Here is a 26,706-nt window from a genome sequence, read left to right on the forward strand (position 1 = left end):
TTGTGAATTCTTCTGCCCAGCATTTGCTCTATGGGCAGTGCAGTGGATGAATGGATATTTTTTTTAAGAGTCCCCAAATCTGTAAGGAGTTCACTTTGAAAACTGTTTAACAGATCGCAAATGGTGAATAAATTATCACAGAAGGGAACCTTTGAAAGGAATCTGAAACCTTTTTTGGTGGTAAATTTTCAGCTAAAGAAATATAGCATATACAGATCCATGCTCACAAAAAACAAGCAAATCATTGTCTGGAAACCATGTGAAGTAATCAGGACTTTTTCTCTTTTTTTTTTCTTTAATTATGACAAAGTATCTTTCACAATTTCCATAGCACAGTAAAGATGTGTCTTATCTCACTTAATGTTACCAGTAATTAATTGATTTGTTTAGACCTTCTTACTTATGTTTCCCATCAGGGTCCCACTGGCACAGCTTTTTCCGGGACAGTCAACTCAGACTAAACATTTGTAAAACCTGGCTTTGAAGTGGATGGAAGGAAATTATTTTGGCACGGCCTCTAACTACAAAGGATGCAGTGACAATATGTTTCATCCTTGTGAACTCAGTGGGGCATATTTGACTGTGCGCTTGTTGTTTCACAGAAAGAACAACCCACAGTGGTCACAGCTCTTAGAGCTCACTGTTGTTATAAAAGTTGTCATTAAGCTGGGATATGAGCTGTAGACATCTGGGAATGTTCCTCAGCTGATTTATTGGCATTGTTGTTCTTATCCCCAGGTTCTCACTCTGGCTTGCTTTCTTTCTTCCTTCCTGCCCTCCCCCATCCCTTGGTCTGCTTTGTTTTTTCTCTCAAAAATGTCAGTAGGAGGTAGAGCAGTCTCAGAGCAGATTATCAGAAGACCTATGATTCTGAAACACCAAAGGTCAAATCCAAAACCCAGTGGATTATCCTGATTAACTGAACCCTGTGCCCTAGCTCTGGGGCAGGCTCTAGAAGAAGGAAATTTTCTTCAAAGCTGTATACAGCAGAGCTTGGCAGTGCATTTCATCCCTGTATAGCCATGGGATGGACTAGCTGTGCTCCTAATGGTGAATTTCTTTGTGATGGTAGACACCTCAGTAATTCTTTCAGGGAAGCACAAGGTAGGTGTGCTCTTTCTTTAAGCTGTTGCTTTCTTTATTACAATTGCTTTGTATATAGGGCAGAAGGGGAATATTTGGTTTTGAATTGCAGTTAAATCTTAAAAAGCGTGGAGATTCAATTTTAATCAACATTCAGCGGTTTATAAGCTACCCTAGCTGTCTCTCATCTGATTTTATTAAAACTTTTTAATTGCATTGCTATTTTCCTGATTTAGGCTACCCCAATTATTTTTTTTTTTCCATTTTGATACTGATTTTCTTCAAAGTTCTAGGAGAAAGATGAATATTGCAAAACACTTTCATGGCAGTGGTTTCCCCTTCTACCCAAGGAGCAGCCTGCTTGAATATCATCTTGGCAGTAACACACGAGACAGTTACAAATCACTGTACAAGTTTGGGTCTAATACCAGCACCTCAAAATTTACTCAAAACCAACTGATCTGAAAAAAGTTTTCTCAATTTTGAAATCTGTTGAGATTACATTCCAAGAGGAAATGCAAAAGGAAAAAACTGCCCTGCAGTAACCAGTAGCCACTTCAATGAGAGTTCAAGTCCTGGGCCTGCTTTAAGTAAATAAAATATTGCAATCGCCAATACCAAAAAAAAAAAAAAAAAAAAAAACCAGATATATCAGAACACATATAATTCTATGGATTTTAAGCAATTGGCCATTCCGAAGTCTTTACCAGTTGGACAAATTTACGTCTTGATTCTAAAATTTTTTTCTTAAGAAATGCCGTGCTGAAATGGGTCAAGTTTTTCATCAGAAGTTTTAGCTTCAATGAATCAAAATCTTAAAGCAAATTTCTTGCATTTTCTGACTCTCTCTAGTCTAAAACTTTCTCCTTCTAGGCAAATCCTCCCAGCTGAAGTTTCAAGCAGAAGCAGATCTGTCAACAGCTTTGAGAGAATGATTGTTATGCTCACGAGGTGTAATTTGCTTTAATTTAATAGAGATTTAAACCTGGTTGAGTTCATATCGTGTACCAAGTCAAGTTGGCTAGACAGATCTCTCCAGAGTGCCATATTCATTTACGTCATAGCCCAAGCCCTAACTTGTGAAGCCAATATTTTTTCTGAAACACCTTTCTCCAAAGAGCAGAATGGATTCCTCTGAAACTTGGACTACCAGCTAGAGAGACCTCTCATGTTCAAGCAGGATCCTGAACCTTTTCACATGGAGTGCATAGCACTCCTGGCTTTCCCAAAGAAAACCAAGCCAACAGAACAAAACACTATAGACGGCAGCTAAATCCACAAAGGACTTTTGAGGTCACAACACTGTGTTACTCTCTCTCTCTGCTTGGCCACGCATATTTCTTGTACAGCAAGCATGTGAGCACTGTTAGGAGCCAGAAAGTGAGCACAAGAGGCAACACACAGAGCTGCTGGAAAAATATGAAGCGCAAATTAAATGGGGGCCTAATTTTTAAAAATAGCTCTTTAAAAAAGAAATAGAACACAGACTTGAGTCATAAGATATAAATTATCCCCTGTGACTTCTTAGTCAAGTCTTTGATAAACCACTTCCATATGTCCATCAAGTGCCAATATTCAACATCTTCACATTACCTCACTTGCAAAATAATTGTACAAAGTTTATGACCATTACCCAAAGACAATTAATCAAACCTGGCTTTTATTTTGCACTGTAAGTTGTCCCCAAGCCACATTCCACCCCAGGACCTAAAGGTCCCAAGGACCTAAGCTGGCCTTTCTTTCTCATGGAAATAGTCAGGCCTAGCCACCCCTGCCTGCAGCTGAGCTTGCCCCAGGGAACTCCTGCATGCTTATTATCAGACAGTTTAAGAGGTTTAACTCGAGAATAGCCAGGTGCCTAGAAGTATAGGCAGCAGCTGAGCAGGATCTGTAGCAAAAGATCTGCATTTATCACTTCAGAACCTGAATTGGCAGTGAAGATGTTCAGATAAAGATGTTCATTTGTGTAGGGCATTGCAATAAAGGTGTGGTTTAGGCTGGACCTGTAACTTACACAGTGTCTGCCACACTCCTTAGCAAAAGCTTGCTTTTAAAATGCAGCATAATCTGAATTCAGAGGATTCAAATGCAAATCTATCGTCACTCCTGGGTCTGAAGAATGACTTTCTTGCTTTTACCCAAAGTCAGCCTTTTGACATCTCCCCTTTATTTATTCGCCATTTTTGCCTACATGGCTAAGCGACACTTTGAGTAATGCAAGGGAGCAGGCTGGAGAGGCTGCTATCATTCCAAAAACGAGCTGCTTAACTTTGGAGCCTGGGAACAAGCAGCATAAATACAAAACACCTCACTCAGCTCTGGTGGAGGGTACAGCCCCACAGCTGAACTTCTTAGGAAGCACTGCTGGTAGCACATTAATGATTCTTTACGGTATCAAGAGAAGACATATTCTTAGGTGCATAAAGAGTTGAAGGCAGGAGCCTGCGTCTCTGTGTGTGTGCATGAAAGGAGTCGGATTTTTTATACTTGTTAAATTCCTTGACATTTAATTTTGAACGAGAGTTTCCACAATGCAAAGGATCATAAAGGAACAATTTGTTGCTGTATGTTATCATTGATATTTCAGCGTGAATGAAAACTGCACCATTTGGTGATGAAAAGAGCAGCTACTTGTAATAAGGAGCACCATGGAAACTGAAACATCATTTACTAAGAAAGACTCTTCTTCTGAAGGAATTCAGAATGAGAAAAATGGTAATGGCAGTTGCCTTGAAGCATTAGCATTTTAAAATATATAAAAGGCTTTAAATGAAATTAAAAGGAGATGTCTTAACAATACTGCACTGCCATGAAGAAGGCTGTCTGTCAGAAAAACAGTTTTCTCAGCAGAAAGCATGGAAATAAGGTTTTTGCTAAGGACAGCCTAGCACACTGGCTACAGCTCTGGGACAGCCCATATAGCACACCAAAATAACTCTGTAAGAAATTACTAGGTTCTGACACAGAAATCTAGACAATTCCAAGTTTGAGATTAAATATGCCTTTGTAACACGTCATAACCAGAGGCACTTAAATGGAGCTCAAATAGGAAATTTTACCCTTTTATTACCTTCAATGCTTTGAGAAAGGAAATATCAGTGAGCTGAAATCTTGCTAAAACTTCATAATGCTTGAACTACCATCGCTTGCATAAAGGACCATATCCAATCTGGGGGGGGGGGGGGGGGCTTTTGGTTTCTGGTTTCTTTTAAGGAGTGTTGAAGTAATGTCATGAAAAGAAATACACGAAGTCTTCAATATTTTAATTTTTTTTTTTTTTAAAGGCTGGTGGTTTTGTGTTCAACCTGAAAAATCCTAAATATAACCCTTAGAGAACTAGTACTGAAACCCTTCTGAAAATCAAATTCCTGCTAGTTTGGATAGTGACATGAAATAGCCAGAATTTTTAATCTTTTTCAAGAATCACGGACAAGATGGTCATTGAGACTTGGGATTTTAAGGATGACTTATCTTTGCAATTGCATACTGCTCAGTGTACCCTCTGTCCACATTGCACTACTCTTCCATGCTACAATCATAAAATGAAAGTGATAATCATGGTTTACACAAAATTTACTGCATTATCTCTTATTCTGACTCAAAATCAACTCATTAAAACCCATATAGTGGTGCTATTGAAAAGCCCTACATTCTGGCACTCCATAGCACACAGTCCAGTACCAGCCTCCCTGACATCTGTATTTGAAAGCAAGCCTAGAGAAAATACAAGCTCTGTAGAACAGGGAAAGTTTATGTGTTAGTTTAGCAAAAGCAAGCTTGCAAGGGCTTTTTTCAGTAACCAGAATAAGCACAAAGCAGATGGCAGGATTTGGGCCACTGTGGGAGAAATTACTTTCTTAACAGCAGTAAAAATATGGAATTCATTGAACTCCAGGGTAGAACCTCTAGGACAGCATCCCGACTATGACAGCGGTCAACATCATGCCCAGGTGGTCTACAGTTGGGACCCACTTGTGTCTGGGATAACCTGCAACTAAGAAAAAGACTCTCCTCATGACCTTCACAAACACCAAGCAAGAATCCTAAAGGGATTCTGCTTATTTTTCACATCTATAGAAATATTTTTTCCTTAGAACCACAAGAAGCTCATCATCTAATGGGGTTTTGCCCAATGAAAAGGAATTGCATGGTCTTCTATGCTCTTTGTGAATGAATATTTATTTTCTTCTCTTTTTTCTTAGCAGCAGGTTTTTTGCTGTAATAAACAGATGTGAAAATCAGAAGCACCTGTCATTCCTTCACTGTAGGATGAATCTGATTTTTCTTTTCTCTAAAATAACCTGCACAGAAGTTAAACTTCTTGGCATACTAGGGTGCTCTTATTTCTCTATTCATTCTCATGATCTATGGAGGAGGTCTCTCCATCATTGTTAGACCTTTTAAAATGATGATATCGAAACTAGACTTCTAAGGAACATTTCATTCCACCATACTTAAAAAAAAATAAATAGTGTTATTATATAGGCAATTTTTTTTACCATGAACTAAACATAATGACAAGGCAAAGACGCAAATAACAGTACTTGCTCACAAACAACTGTTACATGTGAATGAGGATTGACATAATAGACCTCAGCAGTGCAACTTATAAAATGCAGATTATTCACTTCACAACTCCTCTGGAGCCATTATAATCTTACATAAATCCTCTTAGTTTACAGTTCATGAATGCAGGCTGTAATGCAATTTAAATGATTGAAAACCCTTATAGGTTGTTAGTTAACAATATTATTTTCTTAAATAAAGTATCATTGTCACTGTGTATTTAAAATTCCAACATACTGACAGCCAAATATCAAAGCATAAGCTGCACTGTAAGAGATCTTCTTGCAGAACACCAGTACACCCATAAGCACACACATAAAACAGCTACACGTAGGGAATGAGTGTCCAGGGGAATAGGAATCTGAGTATTCACTGACTACGAACAACCTAGAGCCTCCTCTGATGGCAATTCTGTGATCACACAGAAAGGGGTATGTCATCCACAGGAAAGATGCACCAAGATGAATTGTCCTGTTTTGATACAACTATTACATATCTTAAATACAAGCCAGCATTTTCACTGCCTTATTGAAGCGGAACAATCAAAGATGACAACCCCATTGAATATCCCGTCTAACAAGACCATATCAAAGTTAAGTCAGTTATTCTGCTACCTGAACCAGGTGGATTATATTCCTTTTATTGCATACGATAATACCATTGCTGCTGATATTTTGATGATGCTGTTCTAAAGGATAAGTACTCTTGATGAAATGGCACATGTTAATAACTGTGCAGTTGTAAAACTCCAGTCTGATGTACGTAAATATAACAAAGAACATACCACCCTTGCAATTTTAGTAGTTCATTCCTTTGACTTATTCTCACATTTGTTTTTTATACCAGTAAAAGAAGCTGTCTTACTTTCTCTGTCGGTTAGTTGCCAGCATCAGCTTATAGTAGATTTAGATGATGCTCTAATAAAAGAGTTACTGCTAATGACATGCAAGATGTTGCTATAGTTTCCAGTATAACACCACTCTCACCTAATACCAGCTTAGCACTCTTAACAGTTTTGAGACTCATCATTAAATGGAAAATGAAACAAAAGGGGCACAAAGAGGCTCATCCTTTTCTGCAGCCAGGATGCACCACTATACAGATCAGAACATCGTGCTGTGAATTAAACTAGCAGTCCCTGCCATAGGTAACTACCCATAGGTAGTGTGTTGGTTTGCATTTACAATTAACAGGAATAACAGCTGAAAGACTCCCCTTTTTTCTATGTAGAGGATGCAACTGACACTGAAAGTACCCATGATTGGACTCCTCTACACCTGCGTAATTTCATGAAGAATTTCTTTGCAACTGGTGGGTTTTACAGTGAGATTTCAGTGCTATCAGATCAGAGATTTTTCAGTTTTTTGAAACATAGATTAAACCTCAAGCAAAAACATTAAGGCAAGTACTCAGATTGTCTCCCCAGTGTCAAACACAATTAATAAATAAGGAAGTGAGAGCAACAGCATCAGAGGAAACCAGGCTCCCATTTTATAGTGGGAAGGGGGAAACCCAGGAGAGGTTTGCCTCCACTGCAGACCAAGATCAACACCAAAAATTACATAAATCACACTTGCTTTCTTTCACACAGGGCCTGAGATAATAAATGTGGAGGCCATGGAGGGGCCACAGGGACTGTGCTCTGTGTCAAAAGCCAAGCTCTGTACAACCTCACTTCCCCATACACTTTGCCACATTAGCCAGTTGTTAACCCAAAGCACTCTGATAGTGGTTATCAGCCAGCACAATCAGGGTTTTTAGGCATTTTGTTAGCATACAAAAGGGCAATATGTCATAGTTAAATGAAAAAACACTTCCTGATCCAGTAATTCTTACACAGACAAAATGTTTGCTGACTTGGCCAGGTATGTTTGGCACAAAGGACTCAGTGCTCTGGCTGACGTTAAGTGTATAGATACAGCTTTATCTGATCTCTACTTGAACAATTCTATGATTTTTTTTTTTTTTTTGTCTCATCTAGTTCTAATTGATTTAGTAAGTTAAGTCACTTTACTATTTACCATCAATGCTCTGCTGCCTCACCTCTTTTCCAGTAAATTCAGTCAAGTGACCTGCTTATGGACCACTAAAAAGAATGAAAACATCTGATGAGAGACTGGGACCTTCACTGCAGGCAAGAGAAGAGCTAGCTTAGCCCTGGGAGACCCATGATCTCTCCAGTAAAATGCAGCACGATTTGCACCTCTGGAGCATTAGCTGTACATCAGTCTTGCAAGATATTTTTATTCCTGCAGTGGATATTCTGCTGAGCAGTTCAGGGTTCCCTTAAAGGCTAGGAAAATTTGGGCTGTTCAGCCTTGAGAAGGCTGCATGCAGACCTCAAAGCAGCCTTCCAATATCTGAAGGGGGCCTACAAGGATTCTGGAGAGGAACTCTTCATCAGGGACTGCAGTGATAGGACAAGGGGTGATGGGATCAAACTTAAACAGGGGAGATTTAGGTTAGATATAAGGAAGAAGGTCTTTACTGTGAGAGTGATGAGGTGCTGGAACAGGTTGCCCAGAGAAGCTGTGGCTGCCCCATCCCTGGCAGTGTTCAAGTCCAAGTTGGACAGAGCTTTGAGCAACCTGGTTTAGTAGGAGATGTCCCTGTCCATGGCAGCAGGGTTGGAACTGAATTATCTTAAGGTCCTTCTGACCCTAACCATTCTGTGGTTCTGTGATTCTATAAAAAGGACACTGTCATCCTTCTGCACAGGTGCTGCTATATTCCTTTATGTGAGACAAACAGATGTTAAAATAGTCTGGCATGTATTTATGGAGGTGAAGATGAAGTAAAACACAGGGCAGTGGAAACTTCAAAGGTTACATAGTTTTGTCGTTACATTACATTAGCCTGCTGGTAAAACAGATTAGGATTTTGCCAGCTACCCCAGGGACACTGTGAATAAACGTTTGTTCTACTTCTTTAGCAGGGCTGATGCATAGTAACAATGATTCACATAAACAAACAAAAAAGAAAGGGAAAAAAAAGCAAGCAAAGCAAACACACCTTGCACTCAGCAGGTTATCACATCAGCAAGCACACAAGGGTCGCAAAGGCTGGAGAGGACAGACCTACTCTCTAGCGACGGTGACACAACACAAATTAAACATCTACCACAGTGACAGACAGAGCCAGCGTGTGGTTTATCACATCTTTACACCACGGAGCCACCAAAGCTCAATGAAACTCTGAGCCAGAGATACTGCAAAACAGCCAGCCAGCCCCTGCAAATCTGGGGCACTTGAGGCACTCTGGGGAGACACCTCATCCAGTGTGGAGGAGGAGGAAGGGCAGGAAGCTCCAGCTGAATTCCCTGAACTTTGCTTCCTCGAAAGAGGTGACACAGGGTTGGCAGAGAATGAAAAACCTGATTGAGGGTTTGCCTCCTAAGTGTCCACTTCCGTGTAGATGTCTGCCTCTTCTGCGTATGCTCCACACAACAGCTTTACCTGCACCCAGTCACGACACCCTACATCATCAGTGTCAAATTGACAAAGGCAGTCACCTGTAAAAATCAAAGTATTGAAATATGCTCATCCCCTGAAGAAGCGATTAGCCTGGACTCCTTCCTCCACTGCTCTTGGATCAGAAAAAATAAGCTTACGTATCATGACAGCCCAGGCACCTGATTGTCCACTCATCTCACCAGCCAGCACACAGGAACCTCTCCCCTCCAGCAGACACCTCTCCTTTGGTGGGAGCCCACCCAGATGATGCCTTCTCAGAACTATAAATAATCCTCAAAAAGCTTCAAGTGTCTCCAGAATTCTGAAGGATTTAGTGCACTCATTTTCATTTCAGATTGGGCCTTTTATCTTAAACCACAGGGTCTACATAAACAGAAACAAACATATCAAAGCAATGGCTTCTGAAATATTGCCCTAATGTAGGTGCTGCCTTAGCAGGTAGACCATCCGGCAGTCAGCCTGCTCCTACATTCTGCCTCACCCTCCTAACAGCACACAGACGAACACTGTTACACAGGAACAGAACCACTCCTAACCCTGTGTCCCAAGATACATCAGTGTGGCATTATGGCCTTTGCCTTTACAATTTATTTTTTCCCTTACTTTTTCCTTCCATTCTCCAGCTATGCTGAATACCGTTGATTTTTCAGGTGGGCGAGTACTTTCCTGATTTCTTTACTAACATCTTTGCAATATCTTTATTACATACTTGAGAAATAAAAGGAATTGAAATCAGATAAATGAATTGAAATCAGATCCTATATCAATTAGGGGGAAAAGAATAGCAATAGCACTATTTATTTCAATACACATATCCATAGCTAAAACCCAGCACAGTGGTACTGATTTAACCCTGCATCTACAGCATTCATTTCTGTTTTTCCATTTTTCTGATAACTCTTCCTGAACACCCACACCAGATGTACTATAAGTTAACTTTGACTGTATGAAATTGTAAATCACACTACCAAATCAAATTTGAACAGAGCTTAGATAGAAAAATACAACCACACTTTCGGTGGTTTTTTTGTTGGGTTTTTTTTTTTACCTTAAAGCTTAGGTATGAAGTCTGCATTTCCTAGTCCTGAACGTTTCTATAGCCATCAGCTCATCAGCTCAACTTTTGTGCCAATAGAAGCATTTTATAAAGGAATATAAATGTTCTAAAAGGTAATTAAACAAGTGACCTTGCCTCTCTTCATTATTAGTCTCCTCAACTGTAATTTTATGAGGCATCCTTATTGTCTTAATTAATGATCAAGGTACATCTTTGAAACCTTTACAGACTCTATAGATTACATCTGTCTCTTTTCTAATTTACACATATTGACTGGCATATCAGTTTAAACAGGTAGCTCTTCAATCAATTGCTAAACAGAGCAATCACATTTCTTTCTTTTTTTTTTTTTTTTTTTTTTTTTACATTAAAATAGAAGGGTTATAAAGTGAGAGTAGGAGATAGGAAGACTGGAGGTCAGCTGAACCCATTCAAATGCTAACTTGATGTTTAGAAAACTGCTGCCAATGACAAGGTTCTGCTGCTTCAAAGCTGCACCTGAGGATCATCTCTCTCTCTCTCCTCGTGTAGAATTGCTCCACAGGACTCTGCACTGTTATAAGCACCAAAAGACATGGGATGTAGAAAAAACAAAAACCAAACATGAAACTGCACAAGAGAAAAAGTAATAATAGCATATGCTGAATGCATGCCATGTACACATTCCTGACCATATAGATTGTAAAGGTATCCGTTAGGTCAGTCCCTAACTACATGCTTAAGGAAAGCATGCAAGCTCTGGAAAGCAGTACGCACACACAACAGTACAGCCACTATCTCTGACTGTCTGCAGAGGTAAGGAAGACAAAGAGTGCTCAACGAAATCTGCAGCCTTTTAGTTATCCCTGCAGTGAAGCCTTTGCACTCTGAGATCCCCATTCCAGATGACAGGTGAATTCATGCAGGAAGTCATCTCCCCAGCCCCTCTGCTGTCTGCATATATTGCTCTGGTGAATTCAAAGCACTGCTTAGACATGAAGTGCATGTGTCAAAGGCAAGGCAGGGGATTTAGGTTTACAGAGTGTCTTTCTGCATACATCTGGATCATTCCAGACTCAAACTACATGGTACACCATGTTTTACAGCTGTGCTCTCTGTTTCTTCCCTCTTATGAAACAGCACTGCTTTTGAGAAGGACACACTGCACCCACAGGGCAAGGGACTTCCGGGTTTGGTAGGATGAATATGTGTTCAACAGCCTGTAACAGGGAAAACAAAAACTCAAGGACTGAATCTGCATCTTCAGGTAATTATGAGATATTATGTATGGTATTTAGTGTGCTGGAACTCTCAAAAATTGCAGGTCCAAATCCAGCTACCTGGATTTTAATTTAAGTTACCAATTCAAATTCAACCCTAATATTTCCCCTGTTTCAACTCAAGCTGCTAACCCAGTTAAAATCCCAGTTTCTTTTCTTCACTCCAGCTGGTTGTAAATCTTTTGTGGATTCAGTGACCCTCACCAAATCCTATCACTGACAGGCCCCAAGTATGGCTCACAAGTAAGTTGCAGCCCCTGAAACATTTGCATGTCTCACATCTTACTTAATCACCTCCATCCTCAACAGAACCAACAGATTGTCAAGGTTAGAGTATTTATAGCATTTACAGCATGTCTCATGGGGGGTGGAATGAAAAGGGGAGAAAGAAAGAGAACTGGACTTGCCACAGTGCCTGCTGCTTCAAGATCATTTTACCTGTGTCTCTAAAAGTTCCACTCACTGACATGCAGGACAGTGCAGTAGCAAAAGCAATATGCCCTGAAGGAAGTCTGTTGGCTTTATATAAAAGCATATTATCCCTTATTGATTGACCAGCATCTCCAGAAGGAATTAAGAGACATTGCAAGAAAATCTGACTGCAGTACTATTGTGTCTAAGATCAGATCATACCTGTATTTTCAATACTTCTCCCCGGCTTTGTAATTGGTTTTGAATACAAGTTGACTCAAACTATCACCAAAAATTAGCCGAGATCAGGGGCAAGATAAAGTAATAACTATTATTTCCTACCAGCAAGTTGCATCTATGAAGCGTATCATGTCACAGCTAATGCCTGTATTGCCTCCCACATAATATTCCAACAAGCAATTCTGAGCCTGATTTTGTACTCATGGTCTTCAAGTGACACAGTCTGGGAGACCCCTGTATACCAAACTATAGGATGATTAAAGTCTCCCAAACTAGGAGTTATAGTGAAAAAAAAAAAATAAATAAGAGCAAAGCAACTCAGAATATTTGTATCCCACTCATAAGAGAATTTTTAGCTTGCAGGAAGAGAGGACGCAACATCCTTTAATTAAAATAAATAATTAATGAAGAGCAAAAAATCAGCTTCTATACTGAGATTTCAGAAATCTGAACTCACCAAAAGCATGCATTCAAGACTGAAATGCTTCATTTCAGAAATTATCATTTATAGAAAACTATAATGAATGTGTTGACTATGTGGGGTGTTTAAGGAGTCAGTAGTTAACAAGGTTAGTGAGAAAGCAAAAGTAAAGACAAGTTCATTTTATCAAGAACAGTTTCATTCTGGTGAGCCATCTCCCCTATGAGCTACTAATTGTTTCTCCCTCTCAAAGACACACAAATACTACTGAATTACATTCTTAATTAAATGTTTTTTCATACACTTTACAAACAGCAAAACCCATGCTTGGTTTTGTTAAGTATATTTGGCCTAGTAAATTAATTTGTTTTCTTTATTTAGCAGATTCATCTCCACATTAAAGGATTTTATAGTTCTGAAGACATGATTGTGAATCTATCGCTTTATCCCTCACACAGGGTGCAATTAAATTGTGGGAAGTGATGTTGGATTCACCAGTGTCTGGACACCTTATCTTCTGAGATGCTTTGCAGATAATTGAGGGGAATTTAGGTAGCCTGTTATGCTGTTTATTGTTTAGAGAGAATAAGATTTCTACTGAAGTGACACATAAAAATAGTTGGGAGGAGGGTAATCAGAACATCCTTATTCTACCATGGAGAATAAGTATTCAAATAGAAGAATAACCCAAGACACAAATAATACACTGAAGAAAAAAAATGCAAATGTTCACCTAACTTACCAGGCTTTCCCCTTAAGGTAATCTGATGAATTTGCATGAGCAAATGGGCTTTACAAAATATTTGACAGATTAGCATTTGTCTTTTTATATTATCTTCAGATAAAATATTACGACATAATCCTGTATCTTCTGCACCTAATATTTGGCACTGTAGCCTGACATGAAGAAAATGAATTGAGTCAAACATATCTTTTACAGGTACATGAAACAGAATAATGTAAGAAAGATTTCAAACTCCAGGTACCAAACATATTCTGCTTATATCTAGGTGGGATACCTGCATCCAGTGTTACACTTGAAAGGAAGAAACTGTACTTATGCTCACCTTTTTTGTGAGAAAAGCTTGTTCAAAGTTTATTTAAAAGCTAGATTACAATCCCATGGGGAATACCCCCAGGTGCTAGTTACTTGTGTAGGCACCTACACATGCCTCCCTGTTCTACTGATACTATACAAGACTTCACAGGACCTACAGAACCTACACCTAGGGTTTGATTAATCTGCTAAAGGCTACAGTTTAAGAAATAGTTGTGTAGATTTTTAAATCCAAATAAACTTTTTTGTTCTCCATAGCCCATGGCTTACTCCTGACCCTCCCACTCCATAAAGTGAACAGAGAAAAGAAGGGGAGCAGAGAAAGGAGGGAAACACAAGGAGAAAAGATGAAGTAAGCTGCCCTCCATTTTCACAGCAAGTTTGTGCCTGAGCCAGTTCTCTTGAGTCCCTGTTTGTTGCTTCAACTACATCATCTGTCCTTCCTGAGTAAAAAGCAGTGATGAGGTGTGTTTGAAGTGATTATCTCCCTGCAGTGATGCTGTCAAACTTCTGACTTTATTCCTTTTCTGATGCCTAAGATAATCAATATCAACATTAATGTTCCTCTTTAGAATAGAGTTTGTCATTAAATTCTAAAATAACAAAAAAATAACGAGGCAGAGAGGCAGAAAAGGCAAAGGCTTCCATTCTACAACATAAATATTTTTCATTGTTATGATTACTGGAATGAGTAGCCAGGGTCTAGACTGGTAAGTGAGAAACAGTGCAATACAAGTTTCTGATTGATATTGGAAGGGAGTGGAGGGATGCATCCTAATGTGAAGTGCCAAAAACATATAATCTTAAACAGCTAGGTAGCTGGAAGAGTTTTAGTGTCCTAGCCACCATTCACCTCCCATCCATCTGCACCACTATGATGAATAAAAACCTTAAAATAAAAGTCACTAATACCATATTTCTCTCAGTCCTCATAGATGCCAAGTGTGACTTTAAACTTTAATTAATACAAATGGGTGGTACACATTAGATTAATTAGACATGACACTCACATTATTTAAACCCAATATAAAACCAGTTTCTATCAAACATTTTGATATCCTGATTTTACAAAAAGTCCAATGACATCAAGCTTTGGTGACATGCTATACATCTACTGCTTCTCAGCTCCTTAGAAAAGAAGGAATAAATGAAGTGAGAAGAACACTGGAAAAATTTAATAGACAAACTGACTAATCTCAGACCCCAAGGTCATAGCAAAGCAATTCATTTCTTGGCTTTTCAACAGCACAAGACATGATTTATCAATCTGAGACCAGGCTTATAAACATTATACATCTCAATAATATGTTCTTTGCACTGTGTAACTTTTTAAACAATGACAGATTGCCTGGGCTGAACCAAAGTTATTTTACAAACAGAAACAGAATATATACAAATGAAATGAACCAATAAGGGAAGGCAAAGAAAAAGAAGGATAAATAAAAAAAAGGAGGAAAGGATCATGCCGAATAGCAGTTATACTGCTATGCAACTGTAAAGGAATCTTAACTTTTTGCTGTAAAATATATTCAGAAAACATGCCCTTTAAATATCTCTTATCTATCATTTTGTACAACTGAAATAGAAGACCACTAAAGGAAAAATATTTCCTAAGTTCAGCAACACTAAGAAAAGCTTGCATTGCCAAAGAAATAATATGACTGAGCTAAAGGAGGACTATGAATCAATACAGAATCACAGAATCACAGAATCCCAAGGGTTGGAAGGGACCTCAAAAGATCATCTAGTCCAACCCCCCTGCAAGAGCAGGGTAACCTACAGTACATCACACAGGAACTTGTCCAGGCGGGCCTTGAATATCTCCAGTGTAGGAGACTCCACAACCCCCCTGGGCAACCTGTTCCAGTGCTCTGTCACTCTTACAGTAAAGAAGTTCTTCCTGATGTTAACGTGGAACTTCCTATGCTCCAGTTTACACCCATTGCCCCTTGTCCTATCACTGGATATCACTGGAAAAAGCCTAGCTCCATCATCCTGACACCTACCCTTCACATATTTGTAAACATTGATGAGGTCACCCCTCAGTCTCCTCTTCTCCAAGCTAAAGAGACCCAGCTCCCTCAGCCTCTCCTCATAAGGGAGATGTTCCACTCCCTTAATCATCTTTGTGGCTCTGCGCTGGACTCCTTCAAGCAATTCCCTGTCCTTCTTGAACAGAGGGGCCCAGAACTGGACACAATATTCCAGATGCAGCCTCACCAAGGCTGAGTAGAGGGGGAGCAGAACCTCTCTTGACCTACTAACCACTCCCTTTCTAATGCACCCTAAGATGCCATTTGCCTCCTTGGCCGCAAGAGCACATTGCTGGCTCATGGTCATCCTCCTATCCACCAGGACCCCCAGGTCTCTTTCCCCTTCGCTACTTTCCAGCAGGTCAACCCCCAACCTGTACTGGTACATGGGGTTGTTCTTCCCCAGATGCAAGACTCTACACTTGCCCTTGCTAAATTTCATCAAGTTTCTCCCCGCCCAACTCTCCAGCCTGTCCAGGTCTCGCTGAATGGCAGCACAGTCCTCTGGTGTGTCAGCCACTCCTCCCAGTTTTGTGTCATCAGCAAACTTGCTGATGGTGCACTCAGTTCCCTCATCCAGGTCATTGATGAAAATATTAAACAGCCCCGGTCCCAGCACCGACCCCTGAGGAACTCCTGCCCACTTGATCACAGACAGCCTTGATGTCATTACCAAGTTCAAGTCTTAGTTTCCTTTCCCTTAAAGTGAAATAATATTTTCTTTCTCTTCCAACAAGAGCTTAATCTTTAGGTGAAATGTTTGGGTTCATCATCTGCTCATCCTGAGGATGAGGAACATGTATTTTTTAAAGTAGGATTCCTTTTGGCCAGCATCTGAGGCAGTCTGGCCCTGATTTTGACAAGGCTCTGAAGACATTGCTGTAATGTAAAAATATTCCTGTGTTATTTTCTCATATGGAGTCCACCGAAATTTCTGACAAACTTGAGCACCGATCCTAGGCTCTGCTCTGCTTTTCCTGGGAAAGGAGGAGGGAAGTAGTGTTTGGGCATGAGCTGCTTTTAGGGTCTTTATTGAAAAAACTTCGTCTTGAGAGTACAGAGTGGATGCTTGAGAATACAGATGAGCTCAAACACTATGTATAAGAAATGAGTTTGAAAGTCCAACATGCTTGATTTCCAGTCCTCTAAATTTACTGCTCCAGGCAACACAGCTCCTATCAATTTTCAGGTGACAAATTCTCTCTCAGAGACCCGTCAGTTCCTTTATTCACTTATTATTTAGACAATACAATACCACCTCAGTTTGAGTAGGGCTGATCCTTGTAATGTAAGAAAAATCAAAAAGATCAAAGCTGCATGTGATGTGGCTGCATGAGGTTATTTTGGTGAAATTTTGCTTCAAGGACTATTCATGGAATCATAGAATGGTTAGGTCTGGAAAGGACCTTAAGAAATATTTCAAACAGCAATCACTAATGACCCAGCACACATGCACAAAGCATAATTTTCAAAAGTAAAAGAAATTTGTTGCACTTCAACTTTTTTCACATACTCTTAATAATAAAATTATTTCAGGCTCTTTTTAAAAAAGAATGTACTTTAAAACACCTGAACACTGCAACCACAGCTCCTTGTGAAACAAACATCAACACTGTGTTGCTTCAGGTCCTAATAATGCTGTATGAAAGAAGCACTTTCACAAAGAGGAATAAAGAAATGAGTCCAGGTTTAAAAATTAGACATCAAAAGGGAGTTTAGCAGGAGACCGAAGCAGCTACTTTTACTTCTTATGATAACTGGGGTCATAATAATGTCCATTTTTTTTTATACAAAAGAAGGGACTGCGATGTTTCCAAAGTGAGAATTCAGCACTGGTTCCAAAAATCTGTTAGAAAAATAATGGCATTCAGTTTCAGATTTTCCCCCCCTTTTTCCATTCTCCTTTCTATAATTTAAAGGGCTCTTCCTCTCCACTTGGCTCATTTTCACTCTCATCTCTCTCTCTCTCTCTCTCTCTCTCTCTCTCTCTCTCTCCAGGATTTCATATCACCTAGCTATCTCAGTGCCTCAGGCCCATAGTATTTATCTTATTTATAGACCTAAATCTGCAATTTGTTGCACCTGGACAGACTGCTGCACCTACACAGACTCCCACAGCTTTCAGGAGCCCTTTCTGCCAGTACAAACAGCAGCCTTGCTGGAACACAAAGGCGGCTTTCAGCTGGGCAAGGTCGTGAGCATCTCCCCCCTCCCTTGCCTCTCTCCTACATTTCCAATGGCATTCGCTGTACTCTAGTGAGCTCTCTTGGTGCTGCACACACAAGAGCAAACAAAGTAATCCCTATGTGAAAAACTTTAATATCTAAAAGTATGTGTTTCCACCTTCCTGTGCATTTCAGGATATATCCGAGGGCCCTGACCCACCTCTCTCTCGCCCTCCACAATACCACAAAAGTGGAGAGGGAGTCGAGGATTCACCACATAAAGAGGGGCTTAAAGCCAGGTCTACACAAATGCAGGTCCTTGGCAGCTCTGCTGTAACACCTCTCTGCCAGAGATTTCTCCATTCCCTCTATTGCAACTGTGTTATTCAAGGCCAGGCTGGATGGGGCTTTGAGCAACCTGGTCTAGTGGAAGAGGTTGGAACTAGATTAGATGATCTTTCAGGTCCCTCCAACCCAACCATTTTATGGTTCTAAGAATCTATCCTCCCCACAACTCTTGGGATACACTGCATTATGTGTTTGTGTTGTGGTTTAAGCCCAGCTGGTAACTCATAACCACACAGTCACCTGCTCACTCCCACCCTTCTTCCTCCCCACACTCCCAGAGAGATGGGGAGGAGAATCGAAAGAATGTAACTCCCACTGGTTGAGATAAGAGCAATCCAGTAGCTACAGTATAACACAAACCACTACGGCTACCACCAATAGTAATACTGATGAGGGAAATAACAAGGGAAGAGAATACAACTACTCACCACCCACCAACCAATACCCAGCCTGACCTGAGCAGTAATCTAGCCCTTCCACGTAACCGCCCCAGTTTATATAGTGGGCGTGATGTACTGTGATGTGGAATACCTCTTCAGCTAGTTTGGGTCAGGCGTCCTGTCTCTGCTTCCTCCCTGCTTCCCCTCCTTCCTGGCAGGGCATGAGACTCAGAAAGTCCTTGGTCGGAGTAAACATTACTGAGAAACAGCTAAAAACATTGGTGTTATCAGCATTGTTCCCAGGCTGAAAGTCAAAACCACAGCACTGCACCAGCTACTAAGAAGGAGAAAAATGACTGCTACTGCTGAAACCAGGACAGTTTGCTGCAGGCTGGTTAATGTGGGGACAATGCTGATCATTCATCTCAGCACCAGCTGTCAGTTACTCCAAAAGCTGCCACACACCTGGAAATACACAACTGTGACTGATTCTCAGAAAAACATTTACCTTGACACACTCAGTACAGAAGGCATTACCGTGCTCACCTCGGTCACTGTAAGTAATTTGTGTCCCTAACCACTGACAAACATTACAAATTGCACACCTGGAGCTGTTACAGACTGTATGTAGTTTAAGCCTACACTTCCCTCTTCCCTTTTAAAAACAGTTACATAATAGCTCTGCAGCACTATATGCAACCTTTAACATAAGGCATACAACAGGAATGAAAGACAGGAAATGGCCTCAAGTTGCAACAGGGGAGGTTGAGATTGGCCATTAGGAAAGATTTTTTCACCAAAAGGGTTATGAAGTACTGCAACACACTGCCCAGTGAAGTAGTTGAGTCACCATCCCTGGACTTATTTAAAAGGCATGTAGATCTGGCACTCAGGGACACAGTTTAGTAGTGGCCTTGGCAGTGCTGGATTAATATTTAGAGCCAATGATCTTAAAGGTATTTTTCAGCATACACAATCCTAAAATTCTATATGATCTTTGGTAAAAATAAAAAATAAATTAAAAAATAAATAAAAAAGCAGTTGAGTTCTAATGAATGCCTACAACAGCAGAACAATAGTGGCTCATCTAACAACTGCACTGTTTGGTGGGAGCTGAAGCAGTTGTCCCTGGGATTAGTCTACACTATTCCCTTGCCCTGGATCTTTAGGAATGGTGGTGGAACAGGCCTCTTTCCAAGTCTTTCCAAGAGAGCTGTTCACAGCTGGAAACTGGATAAAAACAATATTCCAACTGTTTAGTTTAATTGCTTGGTTTGGGTTAATAGAGACCAGAATTCCTATTCATAGGTGGTGCAAAAGTCTCTGCCAGCCCAGCTGGTAACAGTCCAGTTGCCCTGCCATCACCTGCTACTTATTTAGCAATGCTTAAAATCCTAACTTCTTCTACTATATATTTATGCCTTTACCTGGATTGTTATCCCAGGCATGCTGCTGTATAACCTGGGCATCTTCCTTTATCATCTTCTCAAACTGCTACCCCGGGTGAAAGAGTGATGAAGGGAAGCTTTAACAGCTTTGCCACAACACTGCACATGTAACGTTGGGCTGTTTTTTCCAGAGCCATCCTGGAATACACTGAACCAGACAGGCAATGTGGCTTGTAGTCCTGCATACTCACTAGCAACATAATTAACTTCAGCAGCAGTCTAAGGTAACCTGGAGAGCAGAGAAGCTCTCCTGAGATGGGAGGTAGAAAAGACAGTGTCTTCCTACTTCACATCCCAGCTGCAATGAAGAAAACCCCAAAATCTAATCCATATCACTTTTCTTAGCTGTGATACAACATGTGTCAATGGGTGCTTAGTTAAAAGCATACAAAAAAAAAGGAACTATGCCTTTTTGTTGTACACAGCAGAGGGCACAAAACAGTCAAAAATACAACTTAAACCACAAGACAAAAAGTCAGCATAAACCATAATAGCTGTAACAAATATTACCAATAATTTCAGTTAATTGTCATACAGCTAAAGGGACTGCAGAAACACATGAATATATGAAAAGTCCCAAGGGGTGATACGCATGTGCACACTTAATAATATTACATAGTATTGATGGTAACCACATGATAATTTACAAATTATATTGCTTCTAGCAAATACTTTTGATCACATCACCAAGTCTTTGGCTCCTAACCCATCTCTGCAGAATTTCCTGAAGCAGTAGAAGACTTGGACCAGAATCACTTCACTCCTTTACTTAGTTTATTTCCTTCCAAGTCCATTTACCATAAAAAGATTTCTCAAAAGTAAATAAATAAATTAAAAACAAAACAAAAAAAAAAAAAAACCTCTTTGGGTTTTTTTAAATGTCTGCCTTCCCCTGGCTTTACAAAGCATGCAGATCCTTGGTAGCTAAACCCAGATTTGCTACTAGATCATCTAGCCTGAGTTCCTGTGTGTCTCAGGCCTAGGAAGCATTAGCCAGCTGCTCTCCACTGAGGCAAATTACTTGTGTTTTACTAAAGCACAGCTCCTAAAAAGGTGTTCTGTCTGAAGACTACCAATGAAAATCTCAATTGTACGCGTATCTGTGTTAATGATTACCAAACACAGTGTTAAATATTAATGTTGTATCTACCTGCATTTGTCTGGTTTCAGCTTCCAGTCAGAAATTCCTTTGTATACATATCCTGATCACATTAAAGACCCTGTTAACACCCAAGCCCTCTCAAAGGCAATGAAACAATAGAAATCTGCCTTTCTGCCATCCTCATGTCTAATCACAGATGTCTTCATAATTATTTTCAGGTCTCTGAAGAAAACACCAAACAGCATTGGGCTGGGTTCAGACTTTGAAGAAACCAGCTAAAAATCTTTTGCATGCTCCCTATTCTTTCTTTACATGTCTCAGATACGTAGCTTTATATTCTCTACGTGTACAGTGCTTGGGGTGTTTTTAAACAGTAAGTTCTTTGGTACCCAGTCAAGCATCTTATTTTAAACACCTAAGAAAGTGTCATCTACCCATTAATTTTTAATCAAGTACATTGTTAATTTCCTCAAAGAACACAATTTGACTTGACAAAGCATATTTTATGTAACTTCTAGAGAAGGTTAATATTATTACTGACTGTCTGTAGGAAAACATATCTACCAAAATAGATCTGCCAAATCAAACTCTCCCTAACAGGACAGCTTTTCTTGCCATATTTTACAGACAGACACTGTGAGTATATTTGTCTCTCCTTTGAAAAAAACTCCCACCAATATCCCCTCTTCGCTTAATTGGATTGGATGCTGTGCTACATGCATTCAAGATCCTGCAACTCTGAGATGCTTAAAACAAGTAGAATTAAGTATTTGATTAATATTTAAACATAGCAAAACTGCCAAATATTGCAGGAGATAAGTTTCTTGAGCAAGATTTCCCTGACAGGATACCAGTAACTTCCACTGAAAGGAGCCACTGATAGTTACTTGTATCCTGAGGGCCTGAATCAGAGCCCTGGAGATCTACTTAGTTTTCTGCTTTCTGTGCACATAAAAGCAGAATACATAACAAGGTCATGACAGGCTGAAAATAGCAAATCTCAAGTAGTTGCAATTCAAATAGATAGCAGATCTGCTGGAAAGCAAGCAACTTGACCAGAATGCAGAATTTCTGAAGATCAGTGCTTTCATAAGCATTTAAAGTTTACAACCATTTCTCAAAAGTCAAGAAAAACATTAGGTACATACTTCTCAGGGTTTTCCACTTCTTCAGTGACAAAATTGAGGTAAAACCTAGAAAAGAATTATAAAAGCTATTAGAAGGGCTTGGTAGATTTTGATTCTGTATTTCTTTCCCAAAGAATCAAGAAGATGCTTCTAGTTAAGCACCACTGTTAATTATAACCGACTTTGCAGACCCGTGATTGGATTAAGGAGAGTGTGAGATTTCACATTCCCTCAGGCCCATGCCCAGGAAGGGAATTCTTAGAAAAGATAACGAAGTAGAAAAAAAGACAAAAGCTCTTTAATGTCAGTGTGGAATTAATTTTTTTCCCCTGGCATACTAGGCATATTATGATTTACCCTAATCTTATACACGAACGCACACACATACCCTTAAAGCATGATACTCCATTTGTGGCTGTAGCTTTGTACAACTTCAGGTTGTATTGGCAAAAATTCTCAGCAAGGTACTCAGCAAGGACTTCTTTACAATAAAAATAAATGAGGCCTCAAAAAACCCCTCCTAAAACCAGTATTTTGACACTACTGTGTCATATGCGATCACAAACCCAGGCTACTAATCCTGTGTGCTCTCACACAGCCTCCTGTACAAGTTGCTCTCTGATCATATTCCAGCAGCATACAAGAGATAGCTATGTATGGGAATTCACAGGAACTATTCACTGGGCACAGCCCTGCATACAAAGCAACTGTAAGCCTCAAGGTCACTGAACCCTCTGTTCTGCATTTATTAGCACTAGGTCTGGTCATCACTGGATCATACAGATGTGCCTGGCTCAGATGTGGGCAAAAAGTCACATCCTGGCTAATTAAACAGAGCCGTCAATACAGTGCTTATGCTGGCTTTCTGCTTTTATGCAGGAAGGCAAATGGTATATGACCCAAGAGTGCTACAGTGAATAAACAGATGGTACCTGAGCTGGCAGAAAGTCTGTGGATCTTCTCTCCATCACAGGTCTTGGAGCAGATCTGGGTTAGCAGAACGATTTAGCACTGCCTCGTGGTTTTGAAAAAAATATGATTTTGTGACTGAGCACCAAATGATGTAAAAACTAGATTTGCCATTTATAGAACCACCTCAGTACTTGTTTCTAAACTTGATATTGCACAGAGCACAAAAAAAGAAGCTAGAGTAGTTCAAAGGAGAAATGGCTTTCAAAGAGTGAGACATTCAGCTACTTTTTTTCTAGTCTTAGTCCTGTTCTAGACAGAAGTAACCTGACAGCCTGGCATCAGTGATACAAAGACACGCTTCCTTGCATTCTTTTCTCTACTTGTCCTTTTTCACCTAGCATTTTATATATCACATAGTCTACACTTGCTCTTCACATGGATGAGCCCACACATATGAGATAACACCTCTGTCCTTTAAAGCTCTGTCATTAAAAGTTAATAGCCTCATAGGCTATGCATAAAACTTTGCCTACATCCTCAGACATAACCCCAACACTTGTAACACTCCTTCACATTCAGCTTATTGGATTGATTTAGCCCCATGAAACTGTTAGTGCAAGGGTATTGACACTCCACTTAATGGTCTGCTCTCCTATGCTCTGAGGCAATCAATTTGAGCTGGTGACAAAGACAAATAGGCAGCTGGGAAGAACCACTAGCCAAATTAGGTCTTTTCCTGCTAATTTCTTTTATAAGTAGCAAATAAGAACCTTGAAATAAAAGTCAGAAGGTGCAAAGGAAAAACAGATTATTTTTATTGTAGGGATTTGGAACATTTGGTGGAAAATGAAAAGAAATGGGAAAGAAGCAACAGAATAACAGTATTTCTAATGTAGCATTTTACAGCAAACAAACCATACCTCAGTGATGAACAATATAAAAGTGTTTTTAGAATTGCCTTCATACAAAAATGTAGATAGGTTAAAGTTTTAAAAGTGAGAAACCATCACATGTATGGATGTGAGAAACAAAGGCAGTTGCATGAGAGAGAGAGAAGAAGGTAGAGACTGTCAGCATAATGAGTTCAGTTTCTTCCTTGAGGCTTCAAAATACCAGGCTCTCATATATATACAGGTAATATATATATATATATATATATATATATATATATATATATATATATATCACAGATGAAGGGTTTAGACTCTCCTGGATTCCCCCACCATCAGCATTTAACATAAAAGTTCTGTTCAGTATTTCAGCATGCCTGTTTATAATACTCCTGCAATCTGGGAGTTACAGAGAGAGAACTCAAATGCTCAGTCCATTGTCCCTCCAAATTAAATATATAAATCCCTTATCTCTCTGCCCTCACCTTTTTATGCAAGATGAAGGGACTTGGCTGCCTGTGAAGCTATGGAAAGGGAAGACCTGCAGACAAAGCTGCCTCAGAATAAGCCCACTCTCTTCACTGTAGTCGTCTTTTTTCCCCCCACACTGCTGCTGCAGAAGTATGTTGGCGCTGTGTAGTGTGGAGCCCTCACTAAGCATGAATAAATTGTAAGGCAGATTCGAAGCAGCAGTATCTTTCAAACCAGCTGCTGTGTACTTTGGTGGGAAGAGGGAAAGAACTTGAAATAAAGTTCTGAATAGGGTACTTGAAGACAGATTCTCATATCTTTGCTTACAGTCAATAGCACTTGACTTCCACAGAAGCAAGTTGCATTTCTTGGAAAGTGAGGTCCAATTCTCCCAGAGCAAAAGGCATAAGAATCTGTCATTTTATCTTATTTTGTGCTCTATACTGATGTTATCATGGGTCTCTTCTCATTCTTCAAATACTGCTTTTACGAAGCAAAGGCTGAGGTCCACACAACTTTGTAACAGTCCCTAGAATTAGTTTTCATGTAATTACTTACTTGCTCAACAAAAATTAAAGCTTCATTATCTCTTTTATCCTTTTATCCAGTTACTTGATGAAAATTTAGAAACATCCCTTTCTTGTTGCCTTTATTCCTGGTCTTAAGAACAGAAATAAAAGTCTGAGGGTTTGATTTTGGGGTTGTTTTTTTTAGGGTTCAGTTCACATTTACTTACTGCACCTTGGAGAAGAAAAATCTTTCTTTTGCAGAGCTGCTTGCAGAATAACTACTGAGCATATGGAACAGTGGTGAGATCTACCCTTACTATATGATGCAGGTGGAATATGATGCTCATTTCTTTATATAAATAAATCTCTTCATTAGAGCATATATAGTGTTTATTTTCAGTATAAATACTCACAAGTTTAAATAACTTACCAGCCTGAATAGGCATACATTCCTGAATAGAAAGCAAGTGGTAATCCCATAACACTGGCATCATTCCCCGCAAAGGCATTTTTAAAGTGCTGTGTTTCTCCTGCAACATCAACAAGAACCATATTGAAAAATAAGCTCTTTTGTCATCTCCTACTTTATAACAAATAAATATATCACACCATGCAACATTCCATCACCCAGCAGTTCTCTAACTTCCAGCTCTGCCCTTGACCCTAATTTCTGACCCAACCCTTGCAGCTGTAAGCTGCCACTGACTGTAAAAGCTTTGTGGTGTCACTAAGTCATGCAATAACAGAATTTGACCTATTGGGTTTTTTTTCAAAGCATTCTGAACTTGATGACACTCACTTCACTGTCATCTCCAGCAGTGACTTATAACAACATGGAAGAGCAGAATGAGCTCTGCTGTTTTATGCTGTGGAAAATCTCACTTGTTTAACATTTTAATCAGAAGGAACATTGCTAATATCTCACTTGAAAGGAGCATTTTTAAGGTAAATAAACCCAATATCTCTACCACTGAAAGATTAGCAATGCCCTTTATAATTAGTATTGTGTTAATATTACACTAAGTAAGAATTACAGACCTATAAATGCAAACATTTAAGAGTTACATTGTGCTTTTACTCATTTACAAGGTCCAGCATGGTTTCTAAGACCTCCCTACAATAACCCAGATTTCCTGAGAAGCAATGATCCTCCAGTGAAAAGGAGCAGGAAGAAACAGAATTCATTCAGACTTAAATCAGCAATAGGTCAAATCCTCTACCCTTTACTCAGCTTTTACTGAACCCTCAGTCTAAATTCCCACCAAAGAAGGGGCTTTTTGGGTAAGGAAAGAGCTGTAGCCAGAGGTAGGACCCCAGTGGGAAGTCAGGAACACTATCCAAGCTACTCAAGGGCAGCAAACCTCATCCAAGCCTGGGCCTGGCCTGCTTCAAAGGTCTAGGAAAAATGGGGCAGATGGGAACAGAGGGGCATTTTGCACATGAAAGGAGGTAAGGCAAGAGGCATTGCAGCTGCCAGAAAAGAAGTGAAAAACACAAAAACAGAAACAGTGACTCAGTTGAGTGCTACACAGGAAAACTTTTATTTCAGAGTCTATTGCTAACCACAGAGAGCCGCCTGTCCCTGAGCAGCTGAGCTCACCACAGAACCTACCGCTGCGCTGTTGATTCAGACAGGAGGGTTTGCACAGCATCACAGAAGAGCATCGCAGGGACACAGCCAACAGCCATGTTAATTTTTTGTTAAATGAAATCTGCCATCAATTAATTAAAAAGTGCTCCCTGTTCTGGCCTTC

The 26,706-nt window shown here is 39.8% G+C and overlaps 1 protein-coding gene across 1 annotated transcript in view; it reads right to left on the reverse strand.

Moving 5' to 3' along the window:
• SLC7A11 (solute carrier family 7 member 11) overlaps positions 1-26,706 on the reverse strand; it is a 60,473-nt gene that overhangs the window by 18,165 nt on the left and 15,602 nt on the right. The window contains exons 5-6 of the mRNA XM_065687294.1: positions 25,383-25,482; positions 22,192-22,236 (exon numbers count right to left, since the gene is read on the reverse strand). Coding sequence (XP_065543366.1) covers positions 22,192-22,236; positions 25,383-25,482 — 145 coding nt within the window. The remainder of the gene's footprint in view (positions 1-22,191; positions 22,237-25,382; positions 25,483-26,706) is intronic.

The sequence above is a fragment of the Lathamus discolor genome, chromosome 1 (assembly GCF_037157495.1).
Source record: "Lathamus discolor isolate bLatDis1 chromosome 1, bLatDis1.hap1, whole genome shotgun sequence".
NCBI lineage: Eukaryota > Metazoa > Chordata > Aves > Psittaciformes > Psittacidae > Lathamus > Lathamus discolor.